The 18,540-nt window shown below is 46.0% G+C and overlaps 1 protein-coding gene across 3 annotated transcripts in view; it reads right to left on the minus strand.

The window, feature by feature from the left end:
• The window catches only part of ARAP2 (ArfGAP with RhoGAP domain, ankyrin repeat and PH domain 2), a 453,511-nt gene that overhangs the window by 358,708 nt on the left and 76,263 nt on the right, over window positions 1–18,540 (minus strand). For 2 of the 3 annotated variants that reach the window (XM_073574724.1, XM_073574723.1), the window contains exon 7: window positions 10,589–10,658. In XM_073574724.1, coding sequence (XP_073430825.1) covers window positions 10,589–10,658 — 70 coding nt within the window. The remainder of the gene's footprint in view (window positions 1–10,588; window positions 10,659–18,540) is intronic. The other variant, XM_073574725.1, reaches the window with a different exon arrangement.

An 18,540-nucleotide genomic window follows, 5' to 3' on the forward strand; every position in this document is an offset into this window, starting at 1 on the left:
TTATACTCATCTTTCTTCCCTGTGCTCCAGTGCTGTCCCATTCTGCCGGAGGCTGGGGGAGGAGCGCCGGACTATGTGCATGCCCATACCGTGCTGTCTGGCGCCATATTGCTGAAGGCACACTGCAAAAGTGTCTTCAGTAAAATGACGCTGGAGAGCGCTATGCGCATGCACGATATCGACATCGCATGTTAGGCGTCAGGTTTCTGCATCTGCCCTGCAGGAATCCAGAGCCGCACATTCTGCGGTCTCCTGCTGTCTATCTACCACAGAGGAGATTACTTTGCAGCAGATCGCTCCAGAGACTAAGTCCCTCTGTTCTCCTACTGGGCATGCTCACGAGACGATCTCCCATTGGAGATCGGGAGTCATGTGCCCAGGTCCTGCTCCAGATCTCATTGGTCCATCTCGGAGATCTGGAAGCTTCCGGAAGGTCCCAGCTATAAAAAGCGCGCATGACCGTTCGGCCATGCGCTAGTATAGTCTCTAGTTGCTACTGTGTGAATGATGGCGGATGTATGAACCTGCGAATGACTCATTAAGATCCCCTCCCTCTGATATTACGAATGTGTACAGGGACATAGATTAGAGTCAGCGTCAGAGTGTGGCAAGCCTCAAGCCACTACAGCATCATCCACAGTGCTAGCATCCGACATTGCGCCTGCTTCCTTGCTTTGTCGGCTAGCGGCAGTGTCCTACGCCGCGCTGCAGTTGCAGCCCTCTTTGGCGTCCGCAGTAGCGACGCCGCATGCACGGTAGGTCTAGACTGACGCAGTGCCTCTGTCTTCTATGACCAGATACCATGTGTGCATTTACCTGAGACTTGTGATGCTATCAGGCTCAACCTTTTGTGTTTACCTCTGCTGACATTTCTGTGAGCAAACAGAGATTGCTTAGCGCACTTGAGTGACATTCAACCCGCGTGTGTATTTCCGCCATATTGCTCGTCTGTCACTACTAAGCAGCAGTGCTTACACCTACTGCGCAGTGGACCCTGAGTGGCGAACGCACTTTATTATTTATTTTTATTTAGTGCATTCCGCTGTTCCTAACATTATACTAGCGCCAGGGTCAGGCTAGTAATGGCAGATCAGCAGCAACTCCTACAGTACATTCGGCAGCTAGAGGGCCAGTTGGCTACTCTTGAGAGTGCTATCTCAGCTGCGAAGTCTACTGAGGCTGCTGTACAGGCAATCGCAGAGGCGGTTTCACGTATGTCCACGTCCTCCCCTGCACTGACAGTTTCCCGCCTCCCGTTGCCCGATAAATTTTCTGGTGATGGTGCCTCCTGTAGGGGTTTCATGAGCCAGTGCTCTATCCAGCTGGAGTTACTGGCTGCGTGATTCCCTACAGAACGGGCTAAGGTGGGGTTTATTGTTTCCCTTCTGTCGGGCAGGGCATTGGAGTGGGCCACGCCACTATGGGAGCATGGTGACCCAGAGGTTCGGACCGCTACTCAGTTCTTAACATCTATCAAGCAGGTCTTCTTGGGACCATGGGTCATGCACGATACCTCTCTTCAGCTACTTGCATTAACTCAGGGATCTCTCTCGGTCAGCCAGTATGCCGTTCGTTTTTGGACACTGGCTTCCGAGCTGGAGTGGTCTGATAAAGCCCTCATCCCTGTGTTTTGGAGAGGTTTAGCGGAGTTAAGGATGCTCTGTCTACCAGAGAGGTGCCTGTAAGTCTGGAGGAGCTGATTGCCATTGCCACCCTCATTGATCTCCGTTTTTCAGAGCGCGGGCTGGAGCGTGCTCAAACCAGACGGAAGGTTACTTCGGCTCCCAACCTTTTTGGAATTACCCGAGCCAGAGTGTTCACTCCCAGAGCCCATGGACCATGGATGTGTCGCGCGACAGTCTCGAGGCGCATCTGGCACTAAGCAGCACTCACGATAACCACTGTCAGCACTCTGTTCCCCAGGATAACGGGGCCCCACAATGGCCAAACTCGGTGCCGCCGGGCAAGACCATTGTCCCCCCTCGCCTTCGGCCGAAGGTTCTCACGTGGGCACACACGTCCAGGGCAGATGGTCACTGTGACTACATGCAGATGACAAAACTCCTGGCAGGGTCTTATTGGTGGCCGCACAGGGCTCGAGACACTAAAAAGTATATTCGGGCACGTGCCTTTTGTGCTCGGAACAGCTTCCTTAAACAGAGAGTGATGACGCCCGCCGACACACTGCGGCGTTCCACTTCAACTTCTGCTCCTAGCGATTTTTCCTCTCCCGTTGTCTCCCACATGTCCCTTCTTAAACCTGGCGATCTTGCTGCCTCTGATACATTCCACGTGTCGCGTTTTTCCGTGTCACCGGCCGGGACATCAGACTTGCCTTTGGACGAGTCTGAGGCCTATGCTTCTGATGGCCACAAGGTGGTGGATTGGAAGGCTCAGAGGGGAGGGGGCCCTAGGAGGGGGGTAATGTTAGGCATCAGGTTTCTGCATCTGCTCTGCAGGGATACAGAGCCTCACATTCTGCGGTCTCCTGCTGTCTATCTACCGCAGAGGAGATTACTTTGCAGCTGATCGCTCCAGAGACTAAGTCCCTCTGTTCTACTACTGGGCATGCTCATGAGACGATCTCCCATTGGAGATCAGGAGTCATGTGCCCAGGTCCTGCTCCAGATCTCATTGGTCCATCTCGGAGATCTGGAAGCTTCCGGAAGGTCCCGGCTATAAAAAGTGCGCATGACCGTTCGGCCATGCGCTAGTATAGTCTCTAGTTGCTACTGTGTGAATGATGATGGATGTATGAACCTGCGAATGACTCATTAAGATCCCCTCCCTCTGATATTACGAATGTGTACAGGGACATAGATTAGAGTCAGCGCCAGCGCGTGACAAGCCTCAAGCCACTACAACATCATCCACAGTGCTAGCGTCCGACATTACGCCTGTTTCCTTGCTTTGTCGACTAGCGGCAGTGTCCTACGCTGCGCTGCAGTTGCAGCCCTCTTTGGCGTCCGCAGTAGTGACGCCGCACGCACGGTAAGTCTAGACGGACGCAGCTCCTCTACCTTGGGTCCTGCTCCTGTGACCAGATACCGTGTGTGCATTTACCTCAGACCTGTGACGTTAACAGGCTGAGCCTTTTGTGTTTACTTCTGCTGACATCTCTGTGAGCAAACAGATTGCTTAGCGCACTTGGGTGATGTTTAACTCACGTGTGCATTTCCGCCATATTGCTCGTCTGTCACTACTTAGCAGCAGTGTTTACACCTACTGCACGGTGGACCCCGAGCGGTGAACACACTTTACTATTTATTTTTATTTAGTGCGTTCCGCCATTCCTAACACCGCACTCCTGCCCCAGTCTCCGTTGAGAAGAGAAGCGCTGCAGCAATTCTCCTCCCGGTCAGGTAAGTATGTAAGTAAGTAATCCCCCGCCCCGCCAGCTGAGCCAATGAGCGGTGCTGTGCGGAATTTGAATCCCCCGCCAAGCCTCAGCCGGCGGCCCAGCCAATTAGCAGAGCCGCACGATTTTGGTGGGGGTATTGAATCCCATGCCACTCATTGACTGAGGCTAGGGGCGCAGCTTGGCAGGGAATTCAAATCCCGCACTGTAATGCTCATTGGCTCAGCCGGCGGGGTGGGGGATATGAATCCCGGCCACCATATCGGAATACCCATAACTTGGGTGCAGTGGCATAACTACAAAGTTATGGGCCCCAGTGCGAACTTTCTAATGGGGCCCGCCATGCCAAAATACACGCACATCTCCACTCTGTACACCTCATACACGCGCGGCTCCGCTCCGTACACACACGGCTCCTCTCCATTCACCTCATACACACGCGGCTCCTCTCCGTCCACCTCGTACACACGAGGCTTTGCTCCGTACACTTCATACACATGCGGCGTCTCTCCGTCCACCTCGTACACATGCGGCTCCATTCCATCCACCTCATACACACGCGGCTCCGCTCCGTACACTTCGTACACAGGCGGCTTCTCTCCGTAAACCGCGTACACACGGCTCCGCTTCGTACACACATGGCTCCGCTCACTTCGTACACACGCAGCTCCGCTCCGTACACTTCATACACACGCGGCTTCTCTCCATCCACCTCATACACATGCGGCTCCGCTCCGTCAACCTCATACACACGTGGCTTCTCTCCGTACTCCGTGTACACACGCAGCTCCACTTTGTACACAAATGGCTCCGCTCACCTTGTACAGTACATACATGGCTGCACTCCATACACTTCGTACACACGCCTCCACTCACCTCATACACACACGGCTGCACTCCATACACACATGACTCCGCTCCATACACCTCGTACACACACAGCTCCGCTCCGTGCACCTTGTATACACACGGCTCCCCTCCATACACCTCATATATACGTGACTGCGCTCCATTCACTTCGTACACACACAGCTGCGCTCCGTACACCTCGTACACACACGGCTCCACTCCGTACTGTACACCTTGTGCACACATGGCTCTGCAACATCCACCCTGTAACCCCCTCCTGACCCCACATATACACTTACCCTCATCCAGCACCATGACAAATAGCACAGCAGATTCCTGCACACACCGAGGCCCCTGATCATGTGACCCCTGACTCCTCCAGTCCTGTGCCCTCATCACAGGTCCTGTGCGCACAGAGCAGCCATCGCGTCAGGCCAATTGCAGCTTAGCAGTCAATCAAAGCAAGGAGCTGCACAGCCAATGAGCGGTTGCAGCTCCGCGATCGGGCCCCTAAGCACTCCTGGCCCCATAGCAGCTGCGACCGTGGTAGATACACCCCTGCTTGGGTGTTCCAATATGGCGGTCGGCTCTGTCACAATCGCCTGAAGCTGTGACAGAGCCGATTAGCAATTATATATATATATATATATATATATATATATATATACTAGCTGAAGAGCCCGGCGCTGCCCGGGCATAGTAACTAACTGTGGTTAGTTATAGAAAATTATAATTATCCTCCATCCCATAGTCTCGTGCCCATATACCCATCATACATATCCTCCATCCCATAGTCGAGTGCCCATATACCCATCAGGATTGAGAGTCCTCAGTAGTTGATACCTTTTAGTGGCTAACTGAAAAGATGGTAACACATTGCAAGCTTTCGAGACTACTCAGGTCTCTTCATCAGGCTAGACTAATACAAAATCTGAAGATTCACATATTTATGCACAATACAGCCTAGAAAAAATGCAATAGATAAGACAAATGACGTGAAGCAGAACTATCAATATGGGAGAGGGAGAAACATAAATATAAACATTGGACCAGTTCATAGATAAGGAGTCCGGATGTTTTATGGTCCTCTGATTGGGGTCTAGTTCTGTGTTGTGATGCCCCCACACGGTTTTAAAAGGAAATTCCTTAATTGATGTAAAAAGACATAAATCCATGCAACACATTCATTCCAGCACTGAGAGTGTCAAAGTTCATCATAAATTTGTACTCCCAAACTCGTCTCTCTCTCTCTGAGAATTGAAGTTACCTTTCAATACCAGTAATTTCATATCCACGCTGCTGTGATCAGGGATACAGAAATGTTTTGCCACAGGTAGATCCATTCTTTTTTCTCTTATTGTGTGACGATGAGCATTCATCCTTGTTCTAAGCTTTTGCCCTGTCTCCCCCACATACATACCCCCAGTTGGACATTTAGTACAAATAATTAAGTACACCACATTAGATGTAATGCAGCTGAAAGTACCTGCGATCTTGTAGTCCTGATGTGAGTTGGGGATTTTTACCTTGTCTGTGGTCATTATAGATGGACAGGTTTTACATTTTTTCTGGTTGCAAGGAAAGGTTCCTGCAGTTGTTGTAGAGGACAGGGAGCTTCTGACAATGATGCTTCTTAGCTCAGAAGCTCCCTGTCCTCTACAACAACTGCAGGAACCTTTCCTTGCAACCAGAAAAAATGTAAAACCTGTCCATTTATAATGACCACGGACAAGATAAAGATCCCCAACTCACATCAGGACTACAAGATCGCAGGTACTTTCAGCTGCATTACATCTAATGTGGTGTACTTAATTATTTGTACTAAATGTCCAACTGGGGGTATGTATGTGGGGGAGACAGGGCAAAAGCTTAGAACAAGGATGAATGCTCATCGTCACACAATAAGAGAAAAAAGAATGGATCTACCTGTGGCAAAACATTTCTGTATCCCTGATCACAGCAGCGTGGATATGAAATTACTGGTATTGAAAGGTAACTTCAATTCTCAGAGAGAGAGACGAGTTTGGGAGTACAAATTTATGATGAACTTTGACACTCTCAGTGCTGGAATGAATGTGTCGCATGGATTTATGTCTTTTTACATCAATTAAGGAATTTCCTTTTAAAACCGTGTGGGGGCATCACAACACAGAACTAGACCCCAATCAGAGGACCATAAAACATCCGGACTCCTTATCTATGAACTGGTCCAATGTTTATATTTATGTTTCTCCCTCTCCCATATTGATAGTTCTGCTTCACGTCACTTGTCTTATCTATTGCATTTTTTCTAGGCTGTATTGTGCATAAATATGTGACTTCAGATTTTGTATTAGTCTAGCCTGATGAAGAGACCTGAGTAGTCTCGAAAGCTTGCAATGTATTACCATCTTTTCAGTTAGCCATTAAAAGGTATCAACTACTGAGGACTCTCAATCCTGAATATTTTTCTATCTACTGGCTAACACGGTACAAAGATATACATCTTCCCTGTATCATATACCCATCACACATCCTTCATCTCATAGTCCCATGCCCATATACCCATCATACATATCCGCCATCTCATAGTCCCGTGCCCATATACCCGTCAAACATATCCTCCATCCCATAGTCCCGTGCCCATATACATATCCGCCATCCCATAGTCCCGTTCCCATGTACCCATCACACATCCTTCATCCCATAGTCCCGTTCCCATATACCCATCATACATCCTCCATCCCATAGTCCCGTGCCCATATACATATCCTCCATCCCATAGTCCCGTGCCCATATACCCGTCATACATATCCTCCATCCCATAGTCCAGTGCCCATATACCCATCACACATCCTCCATCCCATAGTCCCGTTCCCATATACCCATCATACTTATCCTCCATCCCATAGTCCGGTGCCCATATACCCATCATACATATTCTCATCTCATAGTCCCATGCCCATATACCCATCATACATATTCGCCATCCCATAGTCGAGTGCCCATATACCCATCACACATCCTTCATCTCATAGTCCCATGCCCATATACCCATCATATATATCCTCCATCCCATAGTCCCGTGCCCATATACCCATCATACATATCCCCCATCTCATAGTCCCATGCCCATATACCCATCATATATATCCTCCATCCCATAGTCCAGTGCCCATATACCCATCACACATCCTCCATCCCATAGTCCCGTGCCCATATACCTGTCATACATATCCTCCATCCCATAGTCCAGTGCCCATATACTCATCACACATCCTCCATTCCATAGTCAACCATTATGACATCATAATGAGCGGTGGCAGGGCTTGCAACCTATGATGACATCACCGTCGCCATGGCAACCATTGTGACATCATAATGAGGGGCAGGGCTTGACACGCACACACTGCTTCCCCAGTATGCAAATAGGGGCATTGTGACATCACAATGAGGGGCGGGGCTTAACGCGCACACACTTTTCCCCCCAGTATGTAGATAGGGGCAAAATTTTTTGGTGAATTGGAACGTACGGGGTTAAAATTTCGCCTCACAACATAGCTTAGGACGCTCTTGGGGTCCAGACGTGTGACGGTGCCAAATTTTATGGCTGTAGCTGCGACGGTGCGGATGCCTATCCCGGACATACACACATACACACACACATATACACACATACATACACACTTTGAGCTTTATATATTATATATATATATATATATATATATATATATATATATGGCTCTGGCAAAATTTTAGAGATCAATTTCAAATGTTCAGTTTTTGTCTGATTTTTCTCTTTATAGGTATATTTTTGAGTAAAATGTAAATTGCACTTTTAGTCTATAAACTTCTGACAACATGTCTCCGAATTTCCAAGCCATAAACTTAGTAAGGCCGGTTTCACATTTGCGTTTTATAGGGCAGCGACGGCCTGCGCATGGCCGCCGCTAAGTCCTGCCCCCTGCCGGCTCCCTTCCCGCCCCTTCCGGTCATCGCCGCCTACTAGCGCACATGGACGCTTGCGATCTGCGGACCCTATCTTTAGCATAGGGTGCGCAGATCGTGCGCTGGCCGTGAGCTAGCAGGATTTTCCCGTGCACTGCGCACTTTTGAAGGTGTGCCCGTGTGCGCCGAACGCAGCATGTTGCATTTCGGTGCGCACGGCGCACCTTCAAAAGTGCGCAGCACACGGCAAAATCCTGCTTGCACACGGCCAGCGCACGATCTGCGCACCCTATGCTAAAGATAGGGTGCGCAGATCGCAAGCGTCCATGTGCGCTAGTAGGCGGCGATGACCGGAAGGGGCGGGCAGGGAGCCGGCAGGGGGCGGGGCTTAGCGGCGGCCGTGCGCAGGCCGTCGCTGTGCTATAAAGTGCAAATGTGAAACTGGCCTAAGTCCAAGGTCATGAAGTTGTTAAAGGGAACCTGTCACCAGATTTACTCCTTATAACGTACCACCATCAAGGCCTCTTTTACAGCATACTAGAATTGTGTAAAAAAAAGTCATCATTCCTCTCTGCAGGTTTCAAAAGACCTTTAATTATACTCAGAAATGGTGCAATCTGGTCTGTAAAGGGCCTGTCACACTAAGAGATATTGCTAGCAATATCGCTATAACTAGTGACGTTATAGCGATATTGTTAGCGATATCGCTGTGTCTGATACTTACCTACGACCGGCTCCCCCGCTGGTTATCGCTGATCACGCGAGAACAGGCTGGACTGTTTCTCGTCGTCAGCTTCCTGCGGCGCTTCCTGCTGTGACGATGAGCGACGCGTGGAGCCGGGCGGTAGGACGCAGGATCGCCTGGTGTGACAGGTAAGTAGCGACCCCCGTCCCCAGCGATGTCGCTAGTGAGATCGGCCTGTGTGGCAGCTCACTAGCGACCACTTAGCGATGTACCAGCGATCCTGACCGCGTCATATCGCTGGTCGGGATCGCTGGTACATCGCTAAGTGTGACAGTACCCTTAGGCATCTCTGTTTTTTATCCATTGCCTCCTCCCTTCCTTTAATTGCCATCATCATCACTACTTCATGAGAATGACGCGTCCTACATCATCCACACAGTGTCCCCCAATTGTGCTCCTGTGCAAGCTCACTTCTCTTTGAAAAGAGTAGAGCAAAGATCTGTAGTGCGTATGCGATGGCTTTACTTCTGGGTCATAGGTGCTCTTTGGCCTTTGCCTCCGCATGCGCACTATAGTACTTTGCTCTGCCCTAGGTATGACAGAAAGAAGTGAACTTGTGCAGGAGCACGATTGGGGGACACTGTGTGGATGATGTAGGATGCGTCATTCACAAAAAGCAGGGAAGGAAGATGGTGATTGAAGGAAGAGAGGAGAAGCCGGATCAAGATCAAAGATGTCCATCGGGCTGGACCATACCATCTGTTCGTATAATAAAGGGTCTTTTTTTGGGATCTGCAAAGGGGATAGTATGATTTTTTTAACAGCATTCTAGTATGCTGTAAAAGAGGCCTTAATGGTGTCGGCCGCAAAATCATATTAAGGTCATGATGGCCACTGAGATGAAAGAAAAACAAAAGTAAACGTTTTGTTCACATATTAAACAGCTCTATTATCCTAGTATTTCAAAGGATACATTAGTACACAAGAAAACCACTAGAAGCATGTATTACTATTGCACTACTGGACATTTGAAGAGTTTTTCTTTTGAATCCTAATGTGTCATCTATTCTATTATGTCTAAACACTGTTTTTTGGTGATTCCTTTGTATCCCCGTTCATACTGCATCCACACACACAAATGATATACCATTTGAAAGGTAAACTTGCCCACTTCAGCAAGAAAATAGCCAAACAAGCCACACATCCACAATTTGATCACAAAATACAGTTTAAACATTAATATTCATAAACCTGCAGTAAGAAAAAATGACCTGCAAGTGGCACCACAGTACCCCAAAGCATACTACCAACACATTTGTATACATTCACTGCTTTTTCGGGGATTATTTTGCCCAACACACACACGATACACCATTTGAAAGGTAAACTTGCTCCCTTCAGCAAGAAAACAGCCAAACAAACCACTCATTCACGATTTTATCACTAAATACAGTTTAAACATTCATTTTCATAAACCTGCAGAAATACACAATGATCTGCAGGTGGCATCTCAACCGGAAAACATTTTTGGCCTCAACTTATCAAAACAATTTATTGTATTACCAATCTACATATATAAATACCTGTCTGTGTTCATCAGCTCATTAAATACATTTACATTTGACCAGCTTGCTTTTTCTGAAATTGCCTGTGCCCCCGACGACCAATGTGTGAAAATATTGCATGTGCCAAGCTAGTATATTTATATTACAGACTAAATAAACATACAATGTCACTATTAAGTACTGTAGATTTGACTAAAATCTTACCCTGTCGCTATGATAGTACGAAATGCAAAGTCCATCCACTTTTACCCACCGCTTCTGAAACATGCGACTGCTGAAAAAAAAGAACAGATAATCATTTCTCTGAATGGAATTGTTACAGTCCACTGGCACAGTCATAATTTTATTTTGACTGGTCATATTTAAATATTTGTAAGGGGTGTACAAGGACTAGTTTGTGCCCCACTCCCCTTGCTCGTGTTTCTACATCCCTGAGAAGCTGGTGTATTTAATATGTTCTACTGTGAAATGTAAAGTATATTTAATATGTCCAGATAGGTAGTGGTTTTTAAGTCTTAGCTTGTCCTATAAATTTAGTTGCTGAGTGGGTGCAATTCAGAGTGTAGTCTTCAGTAAAACCTTCACCTGAATGATGGCCGCGCTTATTTTTTTTTATACTTAATCACTCATAAAACTGTGGAATGACAATTTCAGATCATATGTATTATAATATTGATGTGCAGTGTATTATAAATATATATGTATTCCTTGGGTGGTACAATTGTAGGGAAAGTGTAGTATTTAGATTAGCCCACTAGAGGGGGGCATAATAGGATAAGATAGACTAAAAAGATTTTAGTTAAGCTAGGAGGGGCCAACTGGGTGTAAGTTAGGGAGCTTCCTGCATTTATTCAGTAGGGGATAGGAGCTTGGACAGTTGAGTCCCGTAACGATTAAGCAAGGAGCCCATCCGTCCAGGGCCTATGAGCTGATGGTCACACGGTAATGGAGGAATACAGGGCAGCATCAGGATGGTAGCAGCTATCTTTGTTGGAACAATTCCAAACATCCAGGGCGAAACGGACAGGGAACTTCTGAAGCGGATTAGTCTGACCAGTCATGAAGCTGTGGTACCAAAAGTGACAGGATGACCCTGCGATATTCCTGGAGGAGTGAAGGGCAGCACATGGAAAGGAAAGGTTATGCTCTGTGAAGAATCTTGTGCTGTTTATGTGACAAAACTGGTCGTGCTGTGTAAAGAACTGAGTAAAATTGTTTTGTTGGAACTGGATGTGGACTCTGACTGTCAATGCTTGGTACTTTAAGGAAGAAGTCACCAGCATACCGGAGTGGACTCGGATGTGCAAGTAAGTGAACCACCAAATGCACAACAGAAGGGACATTGAGTTTATGTGAAGGTGGGCCAGGGTGTGCTAGTACTGCCACCCTCAGTCACGACTACCCCCTGGCCTCCGTTATATATTCATATAACCATAAGAACAAATTACAATCTATAGGTTCTACTGCTACTAGAATTGAATTAATATGTATTCAGGGCTGCTTCTGCCATGAGGGAAAATGAGCAATCACCACAGATGGTGGTCCAAGGTGTCTCTCAGGAGTGGGATCTGGCCCGGTTGTTAAGCCAGCAGTCATCTCAGAGAAGTATATTGTCGGCTCCCTGCTTTTTGCATTCAATTGTATTCACTTTTTCAGATGTGAATGCAATTGAGGTTATGAGTAGTTCATGGGCACTTCCAGGTTTGAGGAAATGTGCAGCAGCATGATGAGATCACCTAATCATGCTACCAACATCCCTGCTGCACAGAAGTGGTTGCTCAAGATCAGTGCTCTAATGGTAAGTGCTACATTGTGGAGCCAAAGAAATAAACAACTTTTATTGCAGACAGTGGGATGGCATGGGCTTATTTGAGGTCATAGTATGATGGGTACATTATGCAGATGTGAAAGAGGTATAAAAGAAGGGGCAGCATAAATATGGATCAGCAGTGTGGCAGTTTTAGATCATAAAATTGGATGATGTTGAGGCAATGCACTATAATTAGTCATATTTTCTGCAGTATTCACAGTAAGGGCAAATTATTTATTCAGGGTAACAACAAGTATATTTATACAGAGAACATTATTTTGACACTGCTACTTTTAAGGGCACTGTGTTGGGAAATGATTCAGAATGTCATCAAGGAGGGAAGTCTGCAGAAATGAGCTATGGGTGTGGATGTGAGAAGTTATCAAGATGATAAGAACACAGGAGAAGAAAGGGATGATAATTACTCCAATCAGAGAAGTCAATATCTATGAGGTACCTGGGTGCACATGTTTATTCCTGATACCAAGTGTAATCAGTATTGTTGTTCCTGTATGAGCCGTAGTCTGACAATGGCTGGGAACAGTAAAGATCCCGTCACAATAAAGGTCCCGTCACACATAGCGATGCTATAACGTTCCCGACAACGATACGACATGGCAGGGATTGTTGCCGAATCGCTATGTGGTCGTTATTTTGATGTCAAACAGTCCAATGTACCTAACAACGGAGCAACGATCTGGCGTGCCGTAGCGACCTATGTAACTATGTCGGCGGTTGTTGGGACCCTGTCACATAGCAGGCTCTCTTGACGATTCACAGCTCGATGAGGGATGTATTGTGTGACGCTGTATTTATGCAGGCGGGGATTGCGTTCCTTTTTCCACGCCCTCTCAGCTCTGATTGGTGGTCGCTACTGCGTCAAGATTGGTGGCCTTGTTGAATTCAGATGTAAAAGCAGATGAGACAATGTGGAGTCGCAGCCATTGAACGCACACAGGATCTGAACTAGGACACACCCGGGTCAGGAACAAAGAACTGAAGCGCTATTATGTTACCTTCTTTTAAAAGCAAGCCAATCAGGACGCTGTAGCGACCACCAATCGGAGCAGAGGGAGGCGTGGAAACGGGAACGCAAATCCACGCCTTGTCTCGCTTCTGAGTCACTAACGAGGTCGTTGGGCTAGGTGTGAAACGTGACGATACATGCTACGCTGCGGGACATGAGCGACCAAAAAAAGTCCAGACCTTTCAGGCACGATCAGCGATATCCGGCAGGGGGGCCGGCCGCTGTTCCGTGTCACACACAGCGATAATATCGTTGGTGAGATCGCTATTACGTCACAATACTTGTGACTCAGCAGTGATCTCGCTAGCGATCTCGCTTAGTGTGACGGGGCCTTAAGCGAGATCGCTAGCGAGATCGCTGCTGAGTCATGAGTTTTGTGACGCAACAGTGACCTCTGCAGCTATCTCGCTGTGTGTGACACCTATCAGCGACCGGCCCCCCATCAGGTATCGCTGATTGTGCAGGAATGTCCTGGGCCTTTTTTTGATTGTTGGTCTCCTGCTGGCCAGCATGCGGGATACCATTGATCAGCAAGATGCACACACACACACAAAACCTGGGTCAAATGCAATATCTGTTTATTTTACAAAAAAATTTAAAAAAAATTGCGTGGGCTCCCACATAATTTTTATTACCAGCAGATGGAAACCCGACGGTTGAGTGCTGATGTTAATATTCTGGGTAGGAGCCAATATCTATGCCCCCTTCCCAGGCTATTAATATTAGCTCACAGATGTTTGCTTAGCCTTCACTGGTTATTTTACAGGGGAACTCCCCCAAAAAATTGACATTTGGTCCCCCTATAAAATCGAACCAGCAAAGGCTAGGCAGAAGCTGCGGGCTGATATTAATAGCCAGGAAAGGGGCCATGGATGTTGGCCCCCCAGGCTAAAAACATCAGCTCTCTGCCACCACAGAAATGGCTCATCTTATAGATGCACCAATTCTGGCACTTAGCTTCCGCTCTTCACACTTGCCCTGTAGCAGTGGCAAATGGGGCAATATTTGTAGGGTTGATGTCACATTTGTATTGACATCAAGCCCACAGCTAAGTAATGGACAGGAGTCTATAAGATACCTATCCATTACTAATCCTACAGTGATATGGTAAATAAAGACAGACACCCAGAATAAAGTCCTTTATTTGAAATAATCACACAGACTCCTTTATTAATCTTAATTAACCATACTTACCTCATCGCATAATTCCCCAATGCCCTTGATCTCCTGCAACAAAAATAAAATAATAAACCAACACAAATACTCCCTGGTCCGATGTAGTCCTAAATAACGAGTGTCCCATGACGATCTCACGTGTAGAACAGTCAGATCAGGAGACGTGATTGCTCTACGCGGCTCCGGTGATACACTGAGAGGTCACATGAGTTTGTGCTCTCACTTACGGCACTACTGCTATGTGAGAATTTTCTCATGCAGTGGTGCCGCAAGTGACAGCATGAACTCCGGTGACCTCTCTGACGGCGGCACATTGATATACTGCAGGAGGATACCTCCTGTCACTGTATCACCGGAGCCATGTAGAGCGGTCACATCTCCCAATGTGACTGTTCTACATGTGAGATCACAGTGGGGCACTCGTTATTTAGGACTATGGAGGACCAGGGAGTATTTATGGTGGTTTATTATTTTATTTTTATTACAGGAGATCGAGGGCATTGGGGACTTAGGTGGTTGGTGAGTATGAATGTGATTTTTTTTGTTCTACACTTGAACACAGTCGGACAGATGATGGGACTACTATCACATCATCAGCTCATGCAGTCACTGTTATACGTGACACCAGACATAGCAGAATGGGAGTAGTAGTCCCATCAAACAATACCTGGCTAAACACAGATACCCACAGACAGACACACACACCTGCAGACACACACACACCCGCATACAGACAGACACTCGCAGACAAACATGGTCACGCACATATTCTCCCCTCACACATACTCTCTGCCCACACATATATTATCCACCCACACAATCTTCCTCTTCCCTATCTGCAGCTTTTTGGCATGCAGATCCGCAGCTAATCCGCAGACCTTTTTACACCTGCGGTTTAGATGTGGATTTGACTGACTCAATGTAAGTCAATGGGTGCAGAAACGCTGCAGATCCGCAAAAAGAATTGACATGCTGTGGAAAATATAATGCTGCGAATCCGCATGGAATTTTCTTCAGCATATGCACGCCAATTCTGGATTCCCATTGATTTACATTGGTTGGGCAATACATTGCAGATTTGGTGAAAATACGCGTGGAAAAAACGTTGTGGATTCTCATAAAAATCCACAACGTGAGCACATAGCCTAACTCAAAACATCATTTTACCATTGCTAAGAACATACTGGGAGTTGTAGGTTTGTATGATACCAGTTTATTTTGCAGTGGTTGACCTGACATTGCAATTCATACTAGTGCGGTATTCATGTACTGATGATGGTCCTGGTGTTCTATTCATGTACTATTCATGTACTATTGGTGGTTTTGGTGTGGTGTTCATGTACTGATGGTGGTTCTAGTGACCTATGCTTGTACTGATGATGGTCTTGTGATAAAGTCAATTACTAATGGCAGTTTTGATTCTGTATTATGAACCGATGATAAATATATTGAACAACTCAGTACTCCAAGGGTAACATGAAGCAATGAATTATTTATTTATTAATCGAAATTAAGTAATTCCAGATAGTACATCTAAAATATTTTCATGTTTTGGCCCTGGTTCAGACCTTTATCAGACATGTGCAGATTGTTGGGGTAGCGCCATTCTACTAGACACGGGAATCACAATAACTACAGCATTATTGTCATTGGGATACCAAGGCAGAGAGAGGTCAGAAGGCTGCAGTGTCTGGTTTCACCCACTCCTGCAATGGTTAGAATACTATTGTATAAAACAATGCAGTTTTTTTCCTTGCTAGCAGTGCAAGAGTTAACCTGTTCAGTTGAAGCTCCTAGAAGTTTTCTACTTGAATTGTCTCAGAAGTTCATTGGTGGCCACTCCCCTCTGCTATATATGCTCACCTCCTGCTTCTGGAGTTGGAGGTGTAGTTTTGGTTGGAGTTAGTGCTTAAAGATTGTTTGGATATTTTTCAGAAGATTGTTGCTTGGAGTTTTGTTTGTGTGCACATCCTCATCCTCTGCTATTTGGTTTCTCCTTCCTTTAACTCTCCTGTGTCCCACTCTGTTGTTTGGTGAGTGTATTTTGTATGGTTAGTATTTTATTCAATTCCTGTCTGTCTTCCCTTGTTTGTCTGGTTAGTGTGTTCCTTATCATTTCAGCTTCCCACTAACCTGGGTGGGGGAAGGAACAGAACAGGGTATATATAGGAGCATAGCAAGGCACAAGAACCCAGCGTCTCCATCTTCAGGAGTAATCTGAGGGACAGAGATAGACCAGGGTGCCCCTAGTTCTAGGGACTTGGTTAGTGCCCAAAGTTCTAACACCTTCATGACAGCTATATTGCTATTGCTTCTGATTGTGTACAGATACGGCAATCTACAACTTGTCAGATGACATACTACATAGCTACAGTGCCTTGCAAAAGTATTCGGCCCCCTGGAACTTTTCAACCTTTTCCCACAGATCATGCTTCAAACATAAAGATACCAAATGTAATTTTTTTGGTGAAGAATCAATAACAAGTGGAACACAATTGTGAAGTTGAACGAAATTTATTGGTTATTTTAAATTTTTGTGGAAATGCAAAAACTGAAAAGTGGGGCATGCAATATTATTTGTCCCCTTTAGTAATGATGATAAATATAATCCACCACTGTGTAATCAAATATCCATATGAATGCACCTGCTCTGTGATAGTCTCAGGGTTCTGTTTGAAGCACAGAGAGTATCATGAAGACCAAGGAACACAACAGGCAGGTCCGTGATACTGTTGTGGAGAAGTTTAAAGCAGGATTTGGATACAAAATGATTTCCAAAATCTTAAACATCCCAAGGAGCACTGTGCAAGCGATCAGATTGAAATGGAAGGAGTATCATACCACTGCAAATCTATCAAGAACCGGCCGTCCCTCGAAACTTTCATCCCAAACAAGGAGAAGACTGATCAGAGATGCAGCCAGGAGGGCCATGATCACTCTGGATGAACTGCAGAGATCTACTGCTGAGGTGGGACAGTCTGTCCATAGGACAACAATCAATCGTACACTGCACAAATCTGGCCTTTATGGAAGAGTGGCAAGAAGAAAGCCATTTCTCAAAGATATCCATAAAAATTCTCATTTAAAGTTTGCAACAAGCCACCTGGGAGACACACCAAACATTTGGAAGGTGAGCTGCTCTGGTCAGATGAAATCAAAATCGAACTTTTTGTCAACAATGCCAAATGATATGTTTGGCGTAAAGGCAACACAGACCATCACCCTGAACACACCATCCCTACTGTCAAACATGGTGGTGTCAGCATCATGGTTTGGGCCTGCTTTTCTTCAGCAGGGACAGGGAAGATGGCTAAAATTGATGGGAAGATGGATGGAGCCAAAATACAGGACTATTCTTGAAGAAAACCTGTTGGAGTCTGCAAAAGACCTGAGACTGGGATGGAGATTTGTCTTCCAACAAGACAATGATCCCAAACATAAAGCAAAATCTACAATGGAATGGTTCACAAATAAACGTATCCAGGTGTTAGAATGGCCAAGTCAAAGTCCAGACCTGAATCCAATCGAGAATCTGTGGGAAGAGCTGAAAACTGCTGTTCACAAACGATCTCCATCAGACCTCACTGAGCTCGAGCTGTTTGCCAAGGAAGAATGGGCAAGAATTTCAGTCTCTCAATGTACAAAACTGATAGCGACATACCCCAAGCAACTTGCAACTGTAATCGCAGCAAAAGGTGACGCAACAAAGTATTAAGTTAAAGGGGCCGAATAATATTGCACGCCCTACTTTTCAGTTTTTGAATTGCCACAAAAATTGTGTCCCATTTGTTGGTGATCCTTCACCAAGAATTTACATTTGGTTTCTTTAGGTTTGAAGCATGATATCTGGGAAAAGGTTGAAAAGTTCCAGGGGGCCGAATACTTTCGCAAGGCACTGTATGATAATAAAATATTGTGTCATTTGAATGGAGTATTATTTCTGTTAGAAGCAATAAATCTTTATATTTGAAGGAACCCATCATTGCTATTTGGGCTCTCATGTACCAAAAGCTAAGCTGTTTTGGAGACTATGATTTATCCTATACACAAAAACTCTAGTCGTTTGTAATAGTATATGATAAGCATTTAGACAATCACAGGTTTGGTCCACTAACGAGACTGAAAAAATGAAAAAAAAAGTTT

This window comes from Dendrobates tinctorius, unplaced genomic scaffold (assembly GCF_039654945.1).
Source record: "Dendrobates tinctorius isolate UK_male_01 unplaced genomic scaffold, ASM3965494v1 ptg000039l, whole genome shotgun sequence".
NCBI lineage: Eukaryota > Metazoa > Chordata > Amphibia > Anura > Dendrobatidae > Dendrobates > Dendrobates tinctorius.